The sequence below is a fragment of the Amblyomma americanum genome, chromosome 7 (assembly GCF_052857255.1).
Source record: "Amblyomma americanum isolate KBUSLIRL-KWMA chromosome 7, ASM5285725v1, whole genome shotgun sequence".
Classification (NCBI taxonomy): Eukaryota; Metazoa; Arthropoda; class Arachnida; order Ixodida; family Ixodidae; genus Amblyomma; species Amblyomma americanum.
In genome coordinates, this window is record NC_135503.1 from 110,139,499 (window position 1) to 110,165,681 (window position 26,183).

The window sequence follows — 26,183 nt, forward strand, 5'->3', positions numbered from 1 at the left end:
GTTCCGTCAGAGCTGGGTCGCTAGGTCTTCTGCGGGGTGCGATTTGCGCGCCATCTGTTAGCAGCGCGAGAAGCTGGTTTGTCGTTCAGTTAGCCGTGTTACAGTGGCTAGAATTGGGAAGTGTGACGACCGCGCCCGTTCGCGCGTGGCGCCTTGAGAGGAAACCACCAGATGGCGCTGACGCTCGTTCACACGTGGAAAGTGGATTTTAAGAGGTTAGAAGTAACCAAGCGAAGGTTATCTGATTGGTGGCTAAAAGCAAGACAGGAGTAAAATTTCACAAGACATGGCTAGGTGGCTTGAGCCACCGCCCGATGTAAAGGGTTCAGCCGTATCCATCCATCCATCCATCCAACGTTGGCCGATCCGAGTCGCGCCGTCTCTTCTGCACGCCGTCCGCCGCTGACCGCTGTCGGAAGTCGCGCTCGTTTCTTTTTGTGTTACAGCAACAGAGAAGTCTCTATGCGTACTCATGCCTCGTAAACAGAGTCATTGTTTTGTGCCAGGATGTACTACAGGCTACAAGTCGTGTAAAAAGAAACTGTCTTTGTTCGGGGTTCCGAAGGACCAGGCTGTGTTGGCGCAGTGGCGGCGAGCTATTCCACGTGCTGACAAGGAACTCGAAGAAAACTCCGCCGTGTGCGAGCTACACTTCGACGAGAGGTATATATCCCGCCACTTTGAACACATCGTGAACGGTGAAATTGTCCGGATTGACAGGGGTAGGCCTCTCTTGCTTCCGGGAGCTGTGCCTACACAGTTTCCTAATCTCCCGCATTACCTGTCAAAGAAGTTGCCTACAAGCAGGAAACGCCCAGCGAGGACTCCACTTTCAGCTCCACCTAGCAAGAAGAGTGCAGGAGACGAGCTTTCACCAGTGAGTGTTGAGACCGAAAGCCTCTCCAGCTCAGTTTTATTTGAGGACTTGGCCCTGCCGTCAGCTGCATGGGGAAAGCATACGTTAAGTGTTTCGCCTCTGACTGTGGCTTACAGCGTGTGTCGGACTGCAGTGGATAAGCGCATCTTGTTCGCAGAAAAGCTAGTTTTGTTTTCAGGACAAGGGGGCAGTGTGACGCATGATGTTTTTGTCAAAGGAGTGCAGCAAAAGAATGTCGCGTGTGAAGACCCTGCATCGCTCCTCGAAAGAGTGGACGCCATGAGCATTTGTCCGGGTGCAGGCACTATACACGAATTTCCATTCGTGCTTGGCAATAAGAAGATTGTTCTTTCAGATACGGCCATATCGAGCCAGAAATGCCAGGGCATCACCACTGAAGGCAAACCATGTATTCAGTGCAAGCATTTACGGAAAGCTCTTCTTAACCAAAGATCAAGAAAACGGTGCAGTCCGACTGGAGTAGCCCGAACTTCAAAGCGTAGAAGAGCACAAGCCCAAGCCACCCGTCGATTAAAAGTCAAGGTAGCACTTTGCACTCAAACTATTGAGAAGCTGAAGAGTCAAAGTGCAGAACTCGAAGAGGGCGTCCTCGCAGACCGGTTGAAAACGCTTCCACCAAAGCAAAGACTTGCTGTTATGCAATGTTATCAAGCCGCTCGCCGCAAATCAACAAAAGGCATGCACTACAACCAGGACTGGTTGCTAGAATGTATAATAATGAGAATGAAAAGCCCGAGGCTCTATGAGCATATCAGGCGGGAAGGCATACTCATTCTCCCAAGCAGAAGCTGCTTAAAGGTCCACATGCGCAAGTACAGAAGTGGGTTCGGATTTAACCCTGCTATAATCACGGGGATCGCAAAGAGAACTAAATCTATGGATGCATTCAAGTGTCACGGCGGCCTCATCGTGGACGAAATGAAGCTGACGGAATGCTTGAACGTTTGCACAGGAGGGAAAGTGGAAGGTCTGGTTGACTTGGGAAAATTCACTTTGGAAAACGACAGACATCTTCTCTGCGATCACGGTCTCATTATTATGTTTCAGCCTCTCACTGGTTCCTGGCACCAGATACTAGGAGTCTTTGCTTCCCGGGGCAACGTAAAGGCTCCGCTTTTGTCAAAAATTTTGATAGAAGCGGTTTTACTTGCTGAAAAGGCTGGGTTGAAGGTGGATTATATCACGGCGGATGGAGCATCATGGAACCGTTCAATGTGGCGTCTTTTTGGGATTTCCGGCTCCTCGACGTTCATCAGGCCATCTACACCACACCCTGTTGACGCAGCAAGACGCCTCTTCTTCATTTCTGATTTTCCGCATTTGGTAAAATGCGTTCGAAACGGCCTTCTCAAAGCAAGGTATAAAACACCTGAAGGTTCCGTATATATTGAACATATCAGAGCAGCACACAACGAGGATAAGTGTGCGCTTACTCTCAAAGTGATGCCAAAAATCACTGCTGCTCACGTGAACCCGAACAACTTTGAGAAGATGAAAGTGAACTTTGCTTTTCATCTTTTCAGTCCGCAAGTGCTTCGTGGCCTGTTCTTCTACCAGAAGCAAATTAAGGAGCAATGGGGTGATCCCGCACCAACGGAAGCCTTTGTTTTGCTGATGTGGAAGCTTATAAAGGCCATGACAGCACGCATACCATCTGAAGGATTAAAACCCGACTCTACAGCTGAGAAGCACATCAAGGATGTACTAAACTATCTAAACAGGTGGGAGGTTCATGCAAAAACTTCACCAGCAGGATTCCTTTCAGCGAGCACTGCCGAGGGGCTAAGAGTCACCCTTCAAGGTACGCTTGATCTAATGAGGTATCTTCATGAGAAACTTGGCTTTAAGTACCTGCTGACGTGCCGACTGAGCCAAGACTGCCTAGAGAAATTGTTTGGAATAATAAGACAATTTTCTGGCTGCAACGACCATCCCACTGCTGCGCAGTTCTTGCTCACCGTGAACTGTCTAAGTTTCTACGATTTGGTTAAAGCGCCGAGCAGCGGAAACTGTGAAGGGGGAGATCTGAAGTTTCTCCTTAGTAGTGAAGATTCAAATCAAGAACTGGATGCATTGCTGGAAGGTGGGAAGATTGAAGAAGCTTCTCAGATTGTAAAGAAGTCCTTAAAGCTTTCTGACCATGAGTACCCTGAGAAGATGAGCGACTCACGGCTGGTATTTTTCATGGCAGGGTATGTTGCCCGCAAGACAATTCTGAAAACTGGGTGCAAGGAATGCAGTGATAAGCTGCTTGTTTCCGCTGATGACGCCAATGAACAGCTGGCCATGTTCACCAAGTTCTGTGACAATGGGGGCCTCATTTACCCTTCGGAAGAGCTATTCGCATTTGTCGATGCCCTCGAGACCACTTTTACGATGTGGTTCAGTTATAACGAGCTCCGCAGTGACAGCTTGGACGAGCTCGTTTCCTGCCTCCAAAACAACAATGTCACACTGGGCTGTGCACAACACGGCCCCAGCCTTAGCAACCAGATCAAAAAGTTCTTTCTAGTCACTCGTCTGCACTTCTACACGAAAGCCCTCAACAAGGAGAGAGCGTCTTCTCGTGAAAAGAAAAAGCACTTGAAGCTTAGGCGCGTCACTTAGCGAGCATCGAAGCCTGAGAATTGTATTTTGAACTGTTTGTGAGAAACTTTTCAAAGTTAACTTGTATTTCTGATAAGCGCTCAATAAATAAAATGCTTACTTCAGAGAACACCGAGGAATTTTCTGTTTTGCGTTCTGTAACGCGTGAGCGGGAGAAAATCGGGCAAAGCAAGCTTCCGCCAACCTTCAAAGCGCGCTCAGTTGGATTAACTTCGCACCTTGGAATTGCCAGTGGGTTAGCGTGACTACTCTATTGCTGTTTCCCGCCATGTTCCAAAGAAAATATATGTTACGAAGCATTCTTTTAGCGTTATCGCGTTTTAGACTGCGCATGCAGGGCTGGCGGCTGCGGCGGCGGCGACAGCGCGCGCCCCCTCGCGGCTCCTCTCCGAAGGCTTCAACGCGCCCCGTAGGCGCTGCATGCCGCTCATCACACTTCCCAATTCTAGCCACTGTAGCCGTGTCGAACCGTCCGTCAGAGCTGCTGGGTGCGATTTGCGCGCCATCTATTAGCAGTGCGAGAAAGCTGGTTGAGTGAACGGGTCGTCCGCTCGCTGAACGAGAGATCCGGATCTCCAAAGGAGCCAATCGGCTCACTGAGCCGAAGACCCGGCTCTTCAAAAGATCCGGATCTTTTGAAGAGCCGGGTCTTTGGCTCAGTGAGCCGTTTGGCTCCTTTGGAGATCCGGATCTTTTGAAGAGCCGGGTCTTTGGCTCCGTGAGCCGTTCGGCTCCTTTGGAGATCCGGATCTTTTGAAGAGCCGGGTCTTCGGCTCAGTGAGCCGTTTGGCTCTTTTGGATAGCCGCTCTTCTGGTGAACCGACTCTCTCGTTCAGTGAGCCGTTCGGCTCTTTTGGAGAGTCGCTCTTTTGGTGAGCTGCTTCTCTCGTACAGTGAGCCGTGCGGCTCTTTTGGAGAGGCGCTTCTCTCGTTCAGTGAGCCGTGCGGCTCTTTTGGAGATCCGCTTCTCTATCGTTAAGTGAGCCGTGCGGCTGTTTTGGAGGGCCGCTTCTCTCTCGTTCAGTGAGCCGTTCGAAGAACCGTTCAATCAGAGCCGGGTCTTCTGGCAAAGTGCGTATTTCTGGGCGAGTTGGTTGAGATACATTCCGAGCAAAAGAGCGCTCGCAGAGCTTGTCTTCGCTTTGTGTTGTCCTGCGGTGTTGTGTCTTCCTTGTTGTCGTCCGTTGTCTGCGAGCGCTGTTTCGCACAGAACGTGTCTTCTGGCAAATCATTGGCAAAGGATGGCGCCGTTTGTTGACAGCTGTTGTTCGATGTCTCACGACTCCCACCGATCGTGCATCGTGAGCTGGTGCAACATTTCGAAGGTATTAGTAAAAATACCTATAACACGGTTATTCTACTAATGCACATATCGTTTTTTTAAGCCAAATAACTAAACTCTTTAGCAGAGGTTACAGTGTAACATGCTAGTTTTTTGGCTTTCATGAAAACAAAACGATATATGCATCAGTAAAATAGCCGTGTAGTAAATTCAGGCATGGTCTCTTCCTTTTCTTAAGAGAGGAACAGGGCCTCTCCAGGCAGTGTTTGAAGGTGGGGACGATTGTCGAACGCAGATGATGAAGAGAGGAAATATATCTACATAGATGTTTAAAGGCAAACTGAGTTACAGAAGCAGATCTCACACAGACGGCCGAACTAACTGTAACTAAAAAAAGGTAATTCTCACACAGAAAACATACGCTACAAGACCTTATTTATCGACCCACTTGTGGAGAGAGGGAGTGGAAAGGAAAGAACCACGGCTCACTCGTTCTTTAAAGGAGTTGCTCAAAAGACCCGGCTCTTTCCTGAGCGACCCAAGTGAGCGGGTGAGCCGTTCAAATGATCCGGCTCACTTCAGTGAGCGGAGCCGTTCTGAGCCGCTCACTGAAGTGAGCCGTTTTGCCCATCTCTAATCCAGAAGGCCACTGATGTCGCGACGGCGGTGGCGCCGCGAGTGTCGACTAGGCGAACTGCTCTCTGTAAACGGTCTATACAGTGTTGTGCGTTTTTATCGTGAACACTTTAAAAAATTTCCCCGCCTCAACCGCTGGCTCATTTGCCGTGAAACTGCGCACAGAGCATGCGTATTATGGTAACTTTTGTACCGTAGCAAGATTCAAAACGGTGCTTACTTAGTTGAGCCGTGCATGATGCGAAAACGTAATCGTCTACGTAGAGATCGGCAACCAAGACCCGCAGACGACGCTTTTTCGCTGAAGGGCAGCAGTTGCGCCATCTGTTTGCGGTAGCGCAAAGCGTCACAACAAGGCCGTCGAGGAGAGCGTTGCAAGGAGCGCGGGCCGTTTGAATATGCCGTTCCTGTCGTTTCGTCTGCTTCTACTGAAGCGCTTAGAACATTTTCGACTAATTAAGCGGAAAAATATCAGAACAAATGATTTAACGAGGCTTTATCTTTTAAAGAATATTGTTTGCAATGCTCGCCTCGGCGGCCCTGTCGTGACGGTTTCCACTGCCCAAAACAGATGCCGCCACAGCCGCCCTTCAGCGAAAAAGCGTCGTCTGCGGGTTTTGGTTGCCGATCGCTACGTAGACGATTACGTTTTCGCATCATGCACGGCTCAACTAAGTAAATACCGTTGTGAAACTTGCTACGATACAAAAGTTACCATAATACGCATGCTCTGTGTGCAGTTTCACGGCAAATGAGCCAGCGGTTCAGGCGGGGAAATTTTTTAAAGTGTTCACAATAAAAACGCACAACACTGTATTTACAAAACCTCGTTCTTTCCACGGACGATCAATGAGTGGAACAGGCTGCCAGTCGGCGTCACTGAGTGCTGCATGGAAGGACAGTTCCGCGCATTCTTATCTGATGTGTGACGTGGCGCGCAGTTCTCTTGCGCGTCTTTTCATTAGTGTCATTGTTTTTATGGAGCACGGTTGTTCTCCTTCAGTGCATGCTTTTCCTCATCTATTATTAGTTGTGTCATTGTATTTTTGTTATCCTGTGTACTTTCGGGCAAACGAGCAGAAGTTATTGTTTTATCCCCTGCAATAATGCCTTCGGGCGCTGCAGGTCTCTGTACCACGGTGCTCTGTACTAATAAGTCCTGGCGCAAGTTAGATGCACAGCCTGCGGTTTACATGGCCGTTTGGTAGTGGTGCTGACAACGCGCAGTGCGAGCAGCGCGGTGACAAGGACTAATTGCTGCTTCTGCCTTCGCCAACGTGGATTCATTTCATGCAGGCTTGTGTCGTGCTACCCAAAACTCCGAAGTTCAACATATCTCGCTTCCGAGTGTCCGGAGGGCATGTTCAAAAAGTGCGCGGTACTGAAGCGCCGGAAACTGAGCCGACAAAGCAGGTGTCAGGTGGCGCGTCGGTACGTGTTCTTACGCGCGCTTTGGTGAATGCGAGCAACCGTCGTTAGCTGCAGGAGCTTCGAGGCTTCAGCGCGTCCCATTAAAATTCGCTGCGATGGTTTAACCTAACGCACCGTGAGCTGGTTTTGACCGGTATTTCGGTTACGCTTCCTTGGCTGCATACCTCTACGGTTGTGATATCCGCGGCACCAAAGGGAACCGAAGGGTCGGGTTACAGTGTACTGGTCGGTACGCATTGTGTTGCAGACGACAGTGGAGCAGCTTGCGTTCTTCCTGTCGCTGCTGCTTTCTCGTCGCGATGGCGGACGATAGTGTGTGCTTCGTAGACTCGCCGTCACCCTCGGAGGACGACGACAGCGATGAGGACTACAAGCCGGTTGCCCGCAAGGCACCAGCGAAGGCTCGCCGGCCGGCCGCCAAGAAGGCATCGACGCCACGAACCAAAACGCAGCCGATGGTGATTGACTTGGTCACGCCGACGCCTAAAAGTGCGGTGAGTTTCGAATTTGCGCAGGGCTCGAGGTTTGGTTGTGCGGCCTAAGAAAGCCAGTGAGCTACAGTGACACGTGAGTGTCATCTGATGCGCGACGAGCTAGGTCTGCAATTGTCTGGCATGGTTTTTGGGAGAGGCAGAACATGTTGAGTTTCGGAATGAAGTGCCTTTTCACTGTGTCCACTGACGTGAGGTCACTGATGTGGCTGTCTTTGATTGCTGGTCTACATTTGTACCATCCGTTGTCATTAAGTTCTTGTGGCACAAGAAATGCGGGGTATGTGTGTTGTAATGAAACATGCTTGCCTTTAGAAAAAGGTCTTAGCAAGTACACAGGGGTCACAGAACTGGAGGGGATGGCCCCATTTGAACCATTCATTCCTTTCATTTTTTTTTTGTCAAGAATATAGAGCTTAGCATGGTTTTTGAGTGTAAAATCTGTTCCTTGGCGGGACAGAGGGGAGTCTCCTACACTAATACCAGCACCTCTGAATGTAGTTCCTTTTGCTCATGCTCTTGCAGAACTGTTTCAAAATGTAACATAATCCTTGATGATGTATTCCGAATTCCTAAACCATCACATAAGAGGAGTGCAAGCCAAACAATTGTATGCTCTGTAATTCGATGTCTAATTGTTTCCATTTCCCAGAGTGCTGAACCATATCATACATGACTACACATAGCTGAAATAACATGGTACATTAAGCAGTTGCTGTTTCATGTCCATTGCTAGCTTTGCATTCAGACCTGGATGGCTGCAATATGAAATTGTTGGAGGAATTAAATATTAATCTGTACGTTGCAGCAGTTTAAGCAGTGTATATTTTTCTTGGCTGCTGCTTTGTAGACATTTCACAGCTGCTTTCCGAAGTTGTGTTCATTTTGTGAGTTCTGTTGCACTTTTGCTGTGCAACGAGCAAGAGGTGCACTTTTTTCGTCGGCATCTTATTGACTGCCGAGCAGTGTGGTGGCTGTTTTAGGTGCAGTCCATCAAAGCTGAGATTAGGTGGAGCTGTTTCAAATAGGATCTGTGAAAAGTGCTACTTCATTGTGTTGTAGAACACTTCGTCCAATTCTTAGTTTTTTAAACACATACAGCAATACAGAAAGTCTTGCTCAGGAAAAGGTGGGTGTTGCCCGAACGTTACTGCTTCATTTTTGTTTAGCACAATGGTTTGCTGAGGAACTATTTGAACTTGCAGGCCCCTAGTGGGAAGGCAGTGCCCCGAGCTGGCCGGAAACGAAAAGTTGATGCGACTGTGCCTGAGTTGCAAGTTGCGGATGGCATCAAGCAGTCTGAGTCGGAGGTCGAAGCCCAAGACCAGCCACTGAAGCGGGCACGAACGGATGAGCAAGATGTTCTACCGCTCTTTATTGTTGATTCGGTAAGGCCTTTCACATTGGTGTCTCATACCTTAGACCCACCATGGAGGCGTAGGGGTCAGGGCGCTCAGTTCCTAACTAGAAGACCTGGGTTCAGTCCCGACCACAGCGGCCAAGTTTCAGTGGAGGTGAAACGCAAAAGGCTTCTGTGTGCTATGTGACGTCAGCGCACTCTTAAGAACCCCTGGTGGTCTAAATAAACCCACAGCACTCCACTATGATGGATTTGGACATTAAACCCCATAGTTTTGTTTCATACCTTGGACTGACTTGAACAGTTTGCTGATGGTTAATCAGAGGCGGTGGTATGAAGTCTGTTTTTCTTAGCTCTTTAATATAAATCACCCTTTCATTACAAGGCTAAAATTATGAAAGTCATAAGTGACGAATGCCCTTACCATGCGATGCTGTCAGCGTGGTGTTTTCAGAGTTATTCTTATTGCATGAGGGGCCCAGTTTTCTTCTTTGTTTGATAATTACATGGGAGTTGTCAGTGAATTGGGAAAAAAAAAAAAAAGTTTGCTAAACCAGAATGACTTACATATGAAAGCGGTTGCTCTGTGGTTGTACTAAGCTTGCTCTTAGGTGACGCAGCAAAGGTATAGCTACCCAAACCCATTAAACTTTGCTTGTGGTTGGAGTACAGTATTCGGAACAGTTTAACCCTTAAGGCTCTTTGTACACATTTGCGTACATTGCAGAAACTTGTAGTCGGAGTGTGGTCTGCTTAGCTCAGATTAATTTCTTTGGTGGATTTAGCGTCCTCCATATTACATATAGGGTGCTTTTTTATCAAAACCAGTGGACGCAGCAAATAATATTCCTCAAAACGATGAGATTGGTAAAAAGTTCTCTCAGCCGTTATCTTACAGGCAGATTTTTCCACCACCTCTTTTCTTTTTCTGAATTGCTAGTGTAATGTGCGGCTCTGAAAAAGAAAATGATTCCATGATCCTGGTGGTGTTAATTTCTCAAATTGTGGTATTTGAATGTTACACTTTCCAGCTGTTTTACAATTGTTCAGAAACTGCACATGTTTGTAAAAATAGTATCCATTGGTGTGTTCCATTGGGAAAATAAGGAATTACCTGTATTGGGGCCCGGTAATATTTTATTTAAGTGGAAAAATGTTTGTTTTGGATCGAAATAATAAATGATTCCCAAAAGGGTTTAGCAAGCAGTGTTATCTTAGTCACTAACTGGTGCACTGAGCTCCTTCATTTGCTTCAAGGTCTTGCAGGGCTCTTGCCTTACTGACACAGTGCTCTTATGTTCACTTCGTCATACTGACAAGGTTTTTCTCTTGGCTCACTCTGTTCAGGCGAAGAGTTTGGCGAAAGCCCGTCGTCGCAAGCCTGCTGCAGCCGTACCAAAGAAGGCTAAATTGGAGGTAGGGGCCAAAGAGAGGTGCCATGGCATAGCGTTAATTTTGTTACCGTGTTTTCCGACGTATGAATTGCACTTTTTTTTCCTCTGAATTTTTCAGTGGTGTGACTTAAAATGGTGAAAAATGACGCGCCTCTGCTTAACATGCTTTGCCATGCCCATTAACGATGTTTGAAAAGAAAATTGATATGTAAAACAGAAGTTGAGTTATTAGTGTTCTTGAGTGCGGTGTGATCCGTGTTCTGCTACATGATCCATTTCTACGGGGGCCAAGCAGCACTGGCAGATGCGCGCTCCTCAGGGCTATCTGTGCCTGCGCATAGCTCCCCGTGGAAGTGGATCACGCTATGACAACACTGTATTTTTGTAATGCTATCCTGTGGGTAGACTCACATAATCTTGCCACAAACGAACTAAATGTGTCGGTGGCACGAAGTGCGCCGTTGCTGTCTGAAGTCGAACTGGTCCTATATTCTTGAAAGTTTTGATTTTGGTGTCGCATTCGTGTGGCTTCTTGTTCTTGCTCAACATGACACTGCCTGTGAAGCGAAGAAGCTACGATACAAAATCTTAGTTGCGGGCCGTTGAATATGGGCTGGAGAACGTGCACTGGAGAATGTGCACTGTTTGTAATAAATGGGTAATAAATGAAATCAGTTGTCACATTGCAGAAACCGGAAGTGAAGAAATAGTTCTACCAAAAGTGAAACCTGAATTGAAATGTGCCCACCAAATGTAGGACCTCCTTTGCTATGAACCACCCTCCCATCTCTCTGCAGCTGAAGGCAGCAGCTGCATCTGCTCAGCAGTCTACTGGCTCAACAGCGGATGCCCCGATTGATGTGGATGCTGAATGGGAAGCCCGCTATGGGTGGCGGGTGGAAGAGGCGGTGGCTGGGACTGTCGGCGTGCAGGTGGACGTGGTGCGCAACGTGGTGCAGCTGCTGAGCAATGAATGTACCATCCCATTCATTGCGCGTTATCGTCGCGAGCAGACGGGGGGCCTGCAGGCGGATGGGCTACAGGACATCCAGGACGCTTACACGAGTCTCCTGTGAGTGCTCTGTACTGCACCTGCTTGAGCATACACGTGGGCGTGTATCTGTTCCTGGCTGTTTGCTTACAGGGGCTGGCCTTTATAGATAGATTACCACGTTCTAATGACAAAAAGGGATTATTTACACTGAAAACAGAGCTTTTGTTAGTGAGAAAAGGCAAAAAAAAATAAGAGTACAAATTTCGACATCACCAGCTGATTTCATGGTTAAAAAACTGCTGTGCATCAACACAATTATTGGGGTGGATCCCAGAGGCCCCATCCACTTCCATTAACATCGTTGTTTGCTTTCAAATGGTTATCAATGAATTTTTTTTTCGGCCTTGATGTCATGAATTTGATTAAAGTGGCTAGCAGGGAAGTTTTTAAATGCATTTTCTTCAGCAATAAATAAATCTATTGCGGCCAAACAGGTGTCAACATAGCCAGTAAGAGCTAGGGAATTGTTCTTTACTTACAAAAATTAAACGGAGAATGTGACCTCGAAAACGTAAGCTCTTTTGGTAGAGCTCATTGACTGTTGTAAACCGTGCTGTGCAGACAGGTGAAAAAGAAGGCACGGACAATGCTGGAAACATTGACGAAGGAGCAGAAGGGAGATGCCAACCTGCGGAAGCTCATCATTGGTGCACGGAGTAGCGTCGAGTTGGATCACTTGGTGAGCGCACATCTGTTTGCCACCCCTTCAAAGTATGTAATTTGTGTGTTTGCCACAGCTTCATTCACATGTCTGACCTAACCTACCTCCTTAATCCATTTCCCCATGGCATTGTAGAGGTGTCTTCGAGAGTGAGACAGTTTGCATATTTTCCTAAATAACTTTGAAAAGCATGCTGAAGTTTTTGGCAAATGAACCTTGCACAGAGATCTAACTTTGTTATGTGGTTTATCTAATGCATGCACGTAAACCTGGATGTAAAGAAATTGAAAAAAAGTTGGCAGTTCTTCATTACGTCATACAAGCAGTTTTCCCATGAAGACTCGAAAGGGCAATGCAGAACTGAAACTAAAATGAGAAATGTAAGTTTGGGTGAAATCACCATGCAAATGTTCGTTGCTAATCGCATTACCCAAAGTCATCAATGCAAACAATACACTTTGCGATCACCCTGATAATGCGACTGCCGCAGCACTGGCCCTCATCTCTGCTGCACCTCATGCGATGCTGCTGTGCCTGAGGCGGGGAAAGTGGGGAAGGTGGGGTAGCCCGTGTCGGTCGGAGGCACTGGCCTTTTCGTGCATGTCCCATTTCTCTTCCTGCCCGGCTACCATTGCATTATTGAAATGGACTCTTGGTCTTGCTTCGCTGGCGCTGTTGATGATGAAATCTTGTGAGCAACCGAATCGTGGCGGCGGATGCAGACCTCCCGTTCCATGTCTTCTTAGCTGTGTCCTGCTGTGTATGTAGTGCTGCTTTTGAGCATGAATTGTTGTGCCAAGTGGTGCGACGTTACAAAATTTAAAGCTGCAAAGATGGCTGCATGCTCCATGGAGAGGTGCTTGCAGCATTGGAGCATGTTGCGTTGAGTCAATGTATTCACTTGTGATCATACACTTTCTTCTTGTGGTAATTGGTGTATAATTGCCGTGAAACTTTCGCATGGTTGGCCGAAGTTTAAATGATGCAGCACCAGCTAATAGATAGCTGACATAGGGAGTTGTATCAAGGTCAACTGTCACAACGCCTTTATTACATGGAGTTCACATTACACGCACCTCAATAGGGGTGATGTTGAGGAGCTGAGAAACTTCATAATATCAAGGAATTTGCTATGTGCCGATTCGTTACATCCAGGCGTAGCTGTAATGGATGGAGTTTGCAGGAGTACGTCTTTAGTTTCTTCCGATCGGTTTTGAAAGTATAGTTGGAGCACCAGGCTGATAGCAAACATGAGTTCAGCCAAAAATCTGGACTACTGTGCCATTTTCTGCGAGATAAAAACAGTTCTTTAAAATTGCTTATCAAGATGCACGTATCCCGATATGTCGCATACGCTAGAAATTGGAGAGTTTTAGTTTTTGAGAGGAACAGTGACTTCTGTGTGTTCTGGACCATACAAGCTGTCTGGCTCCCCAAGTGTCATTCACTAGTTTGTTTTTTGAAGCTTGCTTGGCTTGGCCTGCTTTCTGACTTGTGTCTGTTTTGTTTGGTTTTGAAATGCCCTGAATTCCCGGGAAGGCATATGTGACTGGCAGTCTGAGGTGAGAGTTACCTAGAGTGCAATTCGTCTCAGTAAAGATCATAGTGTCACAGTGGCAGGGCTGACTATGAAGGTAGTTTGTTCGGAGCTTGAATAGTAAATGGGCTAAAACCTCTGCATTATTTTTGAGTGAGCAGGCTTACTTTGAATTCAGAGGTGTGGACCTGCCTTGAGTGCACTGTTTTGCACTGGGGTATGACACACTTTATCATTTTCCACATTTAAACACTCTGGGTAAAAGATTTCGGCTTTGCTTTCACTGTGCCGCATCCTGTGATGAAACGTTTTGGCACTGTTGGTCTGAGCAGTGTAGTCATGGCGACGGGAATGTAGTCGACCCTGGATGTCACGTGTTATGCGTTTGGTGAGTGTATGTACAACATTTTTGCGGAACCCAATGAAAATCTATTAAATACGGCTATTTTTGCTTGAGTGGTCCACTGCCACTCCTTCTGCCCAGTTATTTACCCAAAATAGCAGTTTCAGTGGTTAGGAATGAGTGTTTTGCACAGTGACTAAGCAGGTTTGCTGAAGACGCCATGTTTTTATTTGTTGCTCTTAAAGGTGTCCATGAACTGCTGATGTAGAGAAATGGGACCTGCTTTAAAAATTCTTTTTAATGCGCGGTGAAGTGGCTGCTCCTGGAAAATAAGCCTCTGCATACATGAAAAAAATTCTTTGCTCTTTGCGCTTTCTCCCCCAGTTTGCCCCATACAAAGAGGCCAAAGGTCGCTCCACTGCCACTCCTTCTGCCCAGTTATTTACCCAAAATAGCAGTTTCAGTGGTTAGGAATGAGTGTTTTGCACAGTGACTAAGCAGGTTTGCTGAAGACGCCATGTTTTTATTTGTTGCTCTTAAAGGTGTCCATGAACTGCTGATGTAGAGAAATGGGACCTGCTTTAAAAATTCTTTTTAATGCGCGGTGAAGTGGCTGCTCCTGGAAAATAAGCCTCTGCATACATGAAAAAAATTCTTTGCTCTTTGCGCTTTCTCCCCCAGTTTGCCCCATACAAAGAGGCCAAAGGTCGCTCCACTGCCACTCCTTCTGCCCAGTTATTTACCCAAAATAGCAGTTTCAGTGGTTAGGAATGAGTGTTTTGCACAGTGACTAAGCAGGTTTGCTGAAGACGCCATGTTTTTATTTGTTGCTCTTAAAGGTGTCCATGAACTGCTGATGTAGAGAAATGGGACCTGCTTTAAAAATTCTTTTTAATGCGCGGTGAAGTGGCTGCTCCTGGAAAATAAGCCTCTGCATACATGAAAAAAATTCTTTGCTCTTTGCGCTTTCTCCCCCAGTTTGCCCCATACAAAGAGGCCAAAGGTCGCTCCACTGCCACTCCTTCTGCCCAGTTATTTACCCAAAATAGCAGTTTCAGTGGTTAGGAATTAGTGTTTTGCACAGTGACTAAGCAGGTTTGCTGAAGACGCCATGTTTTTATTTGTTGCTCTTAAAGGTGTCCATGAACTGCTGATGTAGAGAAATGGGACCTGCTTTAAAAATTCTTTTTAATGCGCGGTGAAGTGGCTGCTCCTGGAAAATAAGCCTCTGCATACATGAAAAAAATTCTTTGCTCTTTGCGCTTTCTCCCCCAGTTTGCCCCATACAAAGAGGCCAAAGGTCGCTCCACTGCCACTCCTTCTGCCCAGTTATTTACCCAAAATAGCAGTTTCAGTGGTTAGGAATGAGTGTTTTGCACAGTGACTAAGCAGGTTTGCTGAAGACGCCATGTTTTTATTTGTTGCTCTTAAAGGTGTCCATGAACTGCTGATGTAGAGAAATGGGACCTGCTTTAAAAATTCTTTTTAATGCGCGGTGAAGTGGCTGCTCCTGGAAAATAAGCCTCTGCATACATGAAAAAAATTCTTTGCTCTTTGCGCTTTCTCCCCCAGTTTGCCCCATACAAAGAGGCCAAAGGTCGCTCCACTGCCACTCCTTCTGCCCAGTTATTTACCCAAAATAGCAGTTTCAGTGGTTAGGAATGAGTGTTTTGCACAGTGACTAAGCAGGTTTGCTGAAGACGCCATGTTTTTATTTGTTGCTCTTAAAGGTGTCCATGAACTGCTGATGTAGAGAAATGGGACCTGCTTTAAAAATTCTTTTTAATGCGCGGTGAAGTGGCTGCTCCTGGAAAATAAGCCTCTGCATACATGAAAAAAATTCTTTGCTCTTTGCGCTTTCTCCCCCAGTTTGCCCCATACAAAGAGGCCAAAGGTCGCTCCACTGCCACTCCTTCTGCCCAGTTATTTACCCAAAATAGCAGTTTCAGTGGTTAGGAATGAGTGTTTTGCACAGTGACTAAGCAGGTTTGCTGAAGACGCCATGTTTTTATTTGTTGCTCTTAAAGGTGTCCATGAACTGCTGATGTAGAGAAATGGGACCTGCTTTAAAAATTCTTTTTAATGCGCGGTGAAGTGGCTGCTCCTGGAAAATAAGCCTCTGCATACATGAAAAAAATTCTTTGCTCTTTGCGCTTTCTCCCCCAGTTTGCCCCATACAAAGAGGCCAAAGGTCGCTCCACTGCCACTCCTTCTGCCCAGTTATTTACCCAAAATAGCAGTTTCAGTGGTTAGGAATGAGTGTTTTGCACAGTGACTAAGCAGGTTTGCTGAAGACGCCATGTTTTTATTTGTTGCTCTTAAAGGTGTCCATGAACTGCTGATGTAGAGAAATGGGACCTGCTTTAAAAATTCTTTTTAATGCGCGGTGAAGTGGCTGCTCCTGGAAAATAAGCCTCTGCATACATGAAAAAAATTCTTTGCTCTTTGCGCTTTCTCCCCCAGTTTGCCCCATACAAAGAGGCCAAAGGTCGCTCCACTGCCACTCCTTCTGCCCAGTTATTTACCCAAAATAGCAGTTTCAGTGGTTAGGAATTAGTGTTTTGCACAGTGACTAAGCAGGTTTGCTGAAGACGGCATGTTTTTATTTGTTGCTCTTAAAGGTGTCCATGAACTGCTGATGTAGAGAAATGGGACCTGCTTTAAAAATTCTTTTTAATGCGCGGTGAAGTGGCTGCTCCTGGAAAATAAGCCTCTGCATACATGAAAAAAATTCTTTGCTCTTTGCGCTTTCTCCCCCAGTTTGCCCCATACAAAGAGGCCAAAGGTCGCTCCACTGCCACTCCTTCTGCCCAGTTATTTACCCAAAATAGCAGTTTCAGTGGTTAGGAATGAGTGTTTTGCACAGTGACTAAGCAGGTTTGCTGAAGACGCCATGTTTTTATTTGTTGCTCTTAAAGGTGTCCATGAACTGCTGATGTAGAGAAATGGGACCTGCTTTAAAAATTCTTTTTAATGCGCGGTGAAGTGGCTGCTCCTGGAAAATAAGCCTCTGCATACATGAAAAAAATTCTTTGCTCTTTGCGCTTTCTCCCCCAGTTTGCCCCATACAAAGAGGCCAAAGGTCGCTCCACTGCCACTCCTTCTGCCCAGTTATTTACCCAAAATAGCAGTTTCAGTGGTTAGGAATGAGTGTTTTGCACAGTGACTAAGCAGGTTTGCTGAAGACGCCATGTTTTTATTTGTTGCTCTTAAAGGTGTCCATGAACTGCTGATGTAGAGAAATGGGACCTGCTTTAAAAATTCTTTTTAATGCGCGGTGAAGTGGCTGCTCCTGGAAAATAAGCCTCTGCATACATGAAAAAAATTCTTTGCTCTTTGCGCTTTCTCCCCCAGTTTGCCCCATACAAAGAGGCCAAAGGTCGCTCCACTGCCACTCCTTCTGCCCAGTTATTTACCCAAAATAGCAGTTTCAGTGGTTAGGAATGAGTGTTTTGCACAGTGACTAAGCAGGTTTGCTGAAGACGCCATGTTTTTATTTGTTGCTCTTAAAGGTGTCCATGAACTGCTGATGTAGAGAAATGGGACCTGCTTTAAAAATTCTTTTTAATGCGCGGTGAAGTGGCTGCTCCTGGAAAATAAGCCTCTGCATACATGAAAAAAATTCTTTGCTCTTTGCGCTTTCTCCCCCAGTTTGCCCCATACAAAGAGGCCAAAGGTCGCTCCACTGCCACTCCTTCTGCCCAGTTATTTACCCAAAATAGCAGTTTCAGTGGTTAGGAATGAGTGTTTTGCACAGTGACTAAGCAGGTTTGCTGAAGACGCCATGTTTTTATTTGTTGCTCTTAAAGGTGTCCATGAACTGCTGATGTAGAGAAATGGGACCTGCTTTAAAAATTCTTTTTAATGCGCGGTGAAGTGGCTGCTCCTGGAAAATAAGCCTCTGCATACATGAAAAAAATTCTTTGCTCTTTGCGCTTTCTCCCCCAGTTTGCCCCATACAAAGAGGCCAAAGGTCGCTCCACTGCCACTCCTTCTGCCCAGTTATTTACCCAAAATAGCAGTTTCAGTGGTTAGGAATGAGTGTTTTGCACAGTGACTAAGCAGGTTTGCTGAAGACGCCATGTTTTTATTTGTTGCTCTTAAAGGTGTCCATGAACTGCTGATGTAGAGAAATGGGACCTGCTTTAAAAATTCTTTTTAATGCGCGGTGAAGTGGCTGCTCCTGGAAAATAAGCCTCTGCATACATGAAAAAAATTCTTTGCTCTTTGCGCTTTCTCCCCCAGTTTGCCCCATACAAAGAGGCCAAAGGTCGCTCCACTGCCACTCCTTCTGCCCAGTTATTTACCCAAAATAGCAGTTTCAGTGGTTAGGAATGAGTGTTTTGCACAGTGACTAAGCAGGTTTGCTGAAGACGCCATGTTTTTATTTGTTGCTCTTAAAGGTGTCCATGAACTGCTGATGTAGAGAAATGGGACCTGCTTTAAAAATTCTTTTTAATGCGCGGTGAAGTGGCTGCTCCTGGAAAATAAGCCTCTGCATACATGAAAAGAATTCTTTGCTCTTTGCGCTTTCTCCCCCAGTTTGCCCCATACAAAGAGGCCAAAGGTCGCTCCACTGCCACTCCTTCTGCCCAGTTATTTACCCAAAATAGCAGTTTCAGTGGTTAGGAATGAGTGTTTTGCACAGTGACTAAGCAGGTTTGCTGAAGACGCCATGTTTTTATTTGTTGCTCTTAAAGGTGTCCATGAACTGCTGATGTAGAGAAATGGGACCTGCTTTAAAAATTCTTTTTAATGCGCGGTGAAGTGGCTGCTCCTGGAAAATAAGCCTCTGCATACATGAAAAAAATTCTTTGCTCTTTGCGCTTTCTCCCCCAGTTTGCCCCATACAAAGAGGCCAAAGGTCGCTCCACTGCCACTCCTTCTGCCCAGTTATTTACCCAAAATAGCAGTTTCAGTGGTTAGGAATGAGTGTTTTGCACAGTGACTAAGCAGGTTTGCTGAAGACGCCATGTTTTTATTTGTTGCTCTTAAAGGTGTCCATGAACTGCTGATGTAGAGAAATGGGACCTGCTTTAAAAATTCTTTTTAATGCGCGGTGAAGTGGCTGCTCCTGGAAAATAAGCCTCTGCATACATGAAAAAAATTCTTTGCTCTTTGCGCTTTCTCCCCCAGTTTGCCCCATACAAAGAGGCCAAAGGTCGCTCCACTGCCACTCCTTCTGCCCAGTTATTTACCCAAAATAGCAGTTTCAGTGGTTAGGAATGAGTGTTTTGCACAGTGACTAAGCAGGTTTGCTGAAGACGCCATGTTTTTATTTGTTGCTCTTAAAGGTGTCCATGAACTGCTGATGTAGAGAAATGGGACCTGCTTTAAAAATTCTTTTTAATGCGCGGTGAAGTGGCTGCTCCTGGAAAATAAGCCTCTGCATACATGAAAAAAATTCTTTGCTCTTTGCGCTTTCTCCCCCAGTTTGCCCCATACAAAGAGGCCAAAGGTCGCTCCACTGCCACTCCTTCTGCCCAGTTATTTACCCAAAATAGCAGTTTCAGTGGTTAGGAATGAGTGTTTTGCACAGTGACTAAGCAGGTTTGCTGAAGACGCCATGTTTTTATTTGTTGCTCTTAAAGGTGTCCATGAACTGCTGATGTAGAGAAATGGGACCTGCTTTAAAAATTCTTTTTAATGCGTGGTGAAGTGGCTGCTCCTGGAAAATAAGCCTCTGCATACATGAAAAAAATTCTTTGCTCTTTGCGCTTTCTCCCCCAGTTTGCCCCATACAAAGAGGCCAAAGGTCGCTCCTTGGCCCAGAGGGCCAAGAACCTGGGCCTCGAAGAGACGGCCATGCGCATCCTCCGGGGCGAGGCCACCGTTGAGTCCATCAACCCCGAGAGCCTCGTGAAACCTGACGAGAAAGGTCAGTGGCGCTGCAGCAGGCTGCCTTCAGAGTGGCATGTCACAATTTGCTTCTGTGTTTCACATCTGACTGGAGAGTATGGTGAGAGATTTGCTTGTACTGTAAAGCTCTTTAATTTGACCCCTGTTAATTTGGAAATCCGGGTAATTCGAACTGCTGATTCGGTCCTGGCCAACGCCCATGTACGTCTATGGCGTTGGACGCTCACTAATTCAAATGCTACACCAGTCATACCTACACCAGTCATACCTGAACACCGCCCAGGTATGACTGGCACGGCAAGCGGTCGTCAAAATAACTCAACTAAAATCTGATTTTCATGGTGCAGTTTCCCATGCACCTCTGACTTGTGTGCAGTGGCAGTTGTGATGAAAAACAGAAGGCCCCATCCTTGAGAGTAGTCCTACCACTTAGTTTCAGTTTCTCTGTACTGAGCTTTGCGCTAGCTCATGGCCACATCGGCTATCGGCTGCGCATCAGCCAGCTGACCAAGCCCATCTGCGCGCCATTGAGGACACTGATTGGCGCCGCTGCAATTCTTTCGCTTCCATCCGTGTGGTTCTATTGCATCCGAACTGCACGCTTGTCATGTGCAGTTCGCTTCCTCACGCACAATTCAGCTGCTCTTGAGGGGTTCTCCACAGCTACCACGTCGCACCGTGAAGGATGGCAGTGGAGGCACATATCATTTTGGAGCATTTCTGCTTCAACACTCCGGACAGTGTGCACGTGGTAAAGTGCTGATGGAAATGTGAAGAACAGTTACTGTCTCACTGTTCTCGTCTCAGAAGCAGACGACCACTGCGCAGTTCTTCCTTCAAAATAAATTTACCATGATGCAAGTGGGTCTTGATAGTTTTTTCGAGGCCATTCGATGATCCGAACCCTCGGATAGTTCAAGCATTTTTGCCAGTCCCTTGAAATTTGAAGTAATCATTTTTTACTACATAATTGCTTAATGCCGTTTGGCATTATGGGAAGAAACTGAACGTAATCACATTGTGGACCAGTTATATACGCATATATGCGATGGTCCTTCGTAAAGAAATGTTCAGGAGACAAAAAAACATCATTTTAAGTGTGTTTTTAGTCAGATGTGGTGCCTAGAACGATGTGCTTGGCATAGTACTTGTGGGTATTTAGCTCTTTCAGATACGCATTATGTGCAACCATTGAGAAAAATCTGAACATTCATGTGTGTATATTTTGAGCCCTCTATTTGAAAAAGTAATAACATGAGTGGCTCCAAAACTTTACTTAATTCATGCACGTCGCACAAATCCATGCTCACAGAACTTGAGCCGTATTCGTAAAAAAAAAATTCAATTATGGCCAGTTTTTTTTATCTGAAGCTGCTTCTATGATGAAAGCTTAGCTATAGCGCCCTTTAGTAAAATATTCCACTGTGTGCGAGAAGCGAAAATTTCAGCACCAGAGAGCACTTCCTAGGCGTGCCATAGAACTCCATGACATCCAACATTATTTCTTGTTTCTGAAGAGCGATCCTTGGCTGCTGGCCCGAAAGACGCGGGTTCAATACCGGCCGCGGCGGTCTAATTTCGATGGAGGCGAAATTCTAGAGGCCCGTGTGCTGTGCGATGTCGGTGCACGTTAAAGAACCCCTGGTAGTCGAAATTTCCGGAGCCCTTCACTACGGTGTCTCTCATAGCCTGAGTCGCTTTGGGACGTTAAACCCCCATAAACCATAAACCAAACCTTTTTTCTACGCACGAAATGACCCTGCCATTTTGTCCAGCAGGCATTTTAAATGTAGCCGGGATGACTGAATTCGTGAAAACAGCTCTAGACACATTGAAAAAAGTTTAAAAGTCATTTGCACAATCGTAGGTGCCATGCCACAGGGAGTTAGAATAGACATTGCAGTGCACGGAGCTTTGTTACTGACAGTGTGATGGTGGGCTCACTTCGATGTAACAGAATTAAGGTGCACACCATGCTGGAGATGGTTGGTCTGTTGTCTCCACCACCTCTTACCTCGTGCTGCCTGGAGCCACCTGTCTAATACAGTGAAAGCTCGTTAATTCACAACTCGTTAATTTGAAATTTTGGATAATTCGAAATAGTCATCGTGGTCTGGTCCGCAGTGCATAGAAGTCTATGCGCGTAACAGCTCGTTAATTCACTCAAAAATTGGCGCCGCCACCTATAATTCGAACTGCGCGCCGCCAAACGCCGCTGTTGAAAACCATCGTTGGAAGCTTTCACGGCAGAACGATAGATGGCACAACCATCGGGGCGCCGCTAGGGTGCTGGAACAAGTACTAACCAGTATTTCCTGCCACGACTGCTTCGAGGAACGACATTTTAGTGTTTTAGCCCTCGTTTTGCACGCCGCTTGCTGTGAGCTTGTGTCCGCGAGATGTGTTCGCGTGGGAAATACTGCGCCAAGACGGTGAAGGAGAAAGTGGTGATTTTACGCGAGGTGGACGAACGGAAGGCCAGCAAAGTGGAAATCGCGAAAAAGCACGGGATTCCACCAAGCACGTTGTCGACCTACGGCCGAAATAGGAAGGCCATCGAGGATGCCTACGAAGCCGAAGATTTCGCCAGCAACAGAAAAAGGCTCCGATTAGCCAAGTATCCGGAAATTGAGACCGCTGTGATCACGTGGGTGAAGGAAATGAGAAGTGCAGACATTCCACTGAGCGGCCCAATTATCGTGGTGAAGGCGGCCGAAACCAGAAGACCAGCACCATCACATTTCTCACAGCAATGCACATGTTGGTGCGTGCATGGGAGCAGGTGACGCCATCCACAAGTGCAAACTGCTTCCACCACTGTGGCTTTGCTGCTGGAAGTATGGAAGAAAGTGGCGACGATGGGAGTCCAGAGCCTCTGCCTGCGGCTGTGCGTGCTGTGCTGCAGGACGTTAGTTTTGATGATTACGCTGAAGTAGACAGCGATGCAGCAGTGTGCGGTGCCCGAAGTGATGAGGACATTGTCGCTGAAATTGTTAGGGAGCAATCTGTCACAGAAGAGGCAGAAGACGAGGATGACGACGAGGAGCAAGAGCCCGTGCGTCCGTCCGCGGCAGAAGTTATGGGAGCGCTGAATGTCGCGCGCCTTTTCTTCAGCTTTGAAGAGGGGGATGAAGACTCCCTGCGTCGCATTCGCGCGCTAGAAGACCGAGTGACTACGGTAGCCCTCAGAGAGAAGAAGCAGAAGATGATAACAGATTGTTTTGCTAAATAAATGTTTTTCGTGCCCTCCGGGCATCAAACGCGTCCATTTTTGCTCACTTTCATTAGTTCGAATTTTGGTTAATTCGAACTGGCCTGGCGGCCCCGTGGAATTCGAATTAACGAGCTTTTACTGTATAGGGCATTGAAGTGAATGGTCCGTTCCTTCTATTCCTTTTGCAAAGAGAATGGTGCAGTTGATGGCAGGCAAGCATTTGGGCCAGGTTGCAGCAGAGGACATTTTCTAGTGGCTTAGCACCCCACTCGAGACCCTGTTTTGAGTCTCGCTCTACTGCTGTATTTACATGATTGCAAGTCGACTAGAATATAAGTCGGCGCCCTTATATCGCATGTCTTATTCTCTCTGATGTTGTGTGGCTTGGAATGGTGAGACCTTTGTTCATACAATGGCACCAATTTGCAGGTCTGCAGTCTGCGAAGGAGGTGCTTCTTGGCTGGCAGCACATTATTGCGGATGTCCTGTCCAAGGACAGGACTGTCCTCGACCAGCTGGCCACCTTGTGAGGAAGGGCACTTTGCCATACATATACTCTCCTTGAACTCCCTTGGGGCTCTAGTTTGGTTAGGACACAGCAAGAGACAAAAATATAATTGCTGACATTAAATATCTTCCCGACATTTTTTTTTTCTATTCTAGCATCAGTGTAAAGCATATCAAGAGAGTGGATTACTCCTTAACCTTTTGACATGCTATGTACACAATTGTGCACGAAGTGAACATGCTGCTTTTTAGAAAGTTGACTGCATCTAGCAGTGATTTCTTTTCTTTCAAGCGAATTTTGCCTTCATCTTGCGAATGAGGAAATTTTCTTTGCCGCTTAGTGAACATAATGTTGTAACAGTACATCTTTCGGTAATGGTTCTTCCAGCTCTGGAATTGTACATCACGAAGAGCTGTCATAGTATGTGCTGGCAGATCTGACGGACATGAGTAGAGAACAGCGTGCCATCTTCTAAATCGGGGGGGGGGGGGGGGGGGGGGGGGGGGGGGGTCTCCATCTTTTTAGCTTCGGGGAACCCCAGAGGCCTTCGAAAGGTCCTGACGAATGAGACTCCTCTTGGCTTCCATTTCTTCCTGTCTGATATATATGCATTAAAGGGGCATGCAGATGCACAGCTTTTCAAAAACTGTCTAAATTAAAAAAAAATGGCTGTTTACTCTTTGGTGAAACAGTCTGCCGCGAGCAATTAAAGTATGGTCAGTCCCTGAATAAATTGAGGGAGTTGAGGCATGCATGGTGTTAGGAGCTTGGTGAACCTAAAAAGCATTCCAAGGAACACAGAGGCTCCTATGAACCTGGATTGAGAGCCCCTGTCCTAAAACCAGGAATTCTGAATCGGTGAGTACAACACTGTGTAGCCTGAGTTTATGTAGCGTATTTCACGCTGTTGCGCTCTGTGGTGATGGCTGTGTCGATGCATATACGGGACTTGGTGCCTGTAGACAAGTTGTGATGGATGTTTGTAGGATTGCTCACTGCATCATCGCCTCTGAACTAGGGCCAAGTCCCATGGCATCCTGCTGACGGCTGTCAAGAGTGCTGCAGCCATCAAGGAGGAGAAGCGTGCCTTTGCTGAGGACAAGCCGGAGACATGCGACCACAAATATGACAACTACATCAACTTCTCTCGGGACGTGCGGTTGGTGCAGCCTCACCAGGTTGGGTGGAAGAACCTCCTCTTCATACATTAAGTGCATGCTTGCAGTTTTAAGGGATCAAAAAAAAAAAGCTTGGTAATGCGAACTCCGGGGGGAATGTCGATGAAGTTAAATGAACCGAAGTTTGAACTAACGAAACAACAGAATATGCGATACACTACATTTGGGAAGCAGTCTGGTAGTGAGATTACTCTATTTTATTGTTCTAAAGGAATTTCCTCATCACCTGCTTTTTTTCCTGCAAGACAGCGTCCAACACCCTCTGTTCTAAACCTTGAACTTGTGGGAAGGCCTCTTCACCTTCAAAACTGAAGAGGCGAGCAGCTTTGAGCATGTCTAAACTTGCGCAGTGAACAAGCGGTGACCTTGTGGTAGAGCACCCTCCTCGCATTCGGGAGGTGCTGGGTTCGATCACCAGTGCTGCCGGGGACCCAACGGTTTTCTAATGGGTACAAAACTTCCCCCAGCATGGCGCTCGACTTTTCTGGGGTGAGATGCTTGGGAAAAGGGTCCATGGCGATCGAACCCTGCACCTCCTGAGTGGGAGGCAGATGCTCTACCAAGGGCCAACGCTTCGGGAAAAGTGGGCTTTTGCTGCATGAGCGGGATTTAGGGTTGCTTGACGGCACAACAAATCACTGGCCTGTCAATGCAATAGCCTGGTCCAAGACCCTTTTCCCAGAAAGTTCACCCAGAAAAGCCGAGCACCAGGCTGAGGGAAGTCTTGTACCCATTAGAAAACTGGTGGGCACCCGGCGACACTGGGGATCGAACCCAGCACCTCCCGAATGAGAGGTGGATGCTCTACCACAAGACCATAGCTTCGATAAAAAAAAAAAAAACCCATAAGGCCTTGTGACCTTGTATGGCAGGTTCTCTCAGATCATGAATGGCAGTTTACCAATATCCCTCAAGGGGAAAGTAAACAGCAGCTGTATCTTACCAGTGCTAACATATGGGGCAGAAACGTTAAATATAACAAAAAGGTGTAACGTATATAGGTGTATAGGCGTAACGTTAAGAGACTGGAAGAGGGCAGAGTGGGGGAGGAAACAAATGCTGGTTAATGACAGGAGGAAGAAATGGGCTTGGGCAGGGCATGTAATGTGAATGCAAGATAGCCGATGGTCATTAAGAGAAGGCAAGCATAGCAGGGGACAGCAGAAAATTCGGCGGGTGGGTAAGATAAAGAAGTTCGCGGAGATAAGATGGCTGCAACTGGCAAAGATCAGGCTTAATTGGAGGGGTATGGGAGAGGCATTTGTCCTGCAGTGGACATAGTCAGTCTGATGATGATGATGATTCTGAATACTCTTGTCACTGTGCGCCTGTTGACATAGGCAAGCAAAGAGTGTCCTAATGCACTGAATGCATTTTCATCTGCCTAAACATAAACTGTGAATTTTTAAGTGACAGTTGCATATTTATTATCACTACAACACTTACAAAACCAGGCCATCCGCATTATTACCCGTAGCCCTTTCTCTACTAATGCTCGTTCTTTATTGCATGAGCACAATATATTACCAGTTCACCAGCTTTTCTAATATCACCTTGGAATCATGTTCTTTAAACTACTACATGGCACCCTACATTTTCAGTTTGTAGACCCCATCCTCCTCATCAATCACATTTCACAACCCTACCAGATTTGCAGCAAAAAACAATTTTCTGCTCCCCAAAGTCCATGACCTATTATGGTAAAACAACGTCTTTTCTAGCAATTTTAT

At 46.6% G+C, this 26,183-nt stretch overlaps 1 protein-coding gene across 1 annotated transcript in view; it reads left to right on the forward strand.

The window, feature by feature from the left end:
* Window positions 1-6,872: 6,872 nt before the first annotated feature.
* The window catches only part of LOC144099480 (S1 RNA-binding domain-containing protein 1), a 66,677-nt gene continuing 47,366 nt past the window's right edge, over window positions 6,873-26,183 (forward strand). Inside the window, exons 1-8 of the mRNA XM_077632811.1 lie at window positions 6,873-7,348; window positions 8,551-8,733; window positions 10,053-10,121; window positions 10,897-11,171; window positions 11,715-11,832; window positions 19,425-19,572; window positions 23,197-23,293; window positions 24,294-24,453. Of these exons, the coding sequence (XP_077488937.1) occupies window positions 7,154-7,348; window positions 8,551-8,733; window positions 10,053-10,121; window positions 10,897-11,171; window positions 11,715-11,832; window positions 19,425-19,572; window positions 23,197-23,293; window positions 24,294-24,453 (1,245 nt within the window). The 5' untranslated portion in view covers window positions 6,873-7,153. The remainder of the gene's footprint in view (window positions 7,349-8,550; window positions 8,734-10,052; window positions 10,122-10,896; window positions 11,172-11,714; window positions 11,833-19,424; window positions 19,573-23,196; window positions 23,294-24,293; window positions 24,454-26,183) is intronic.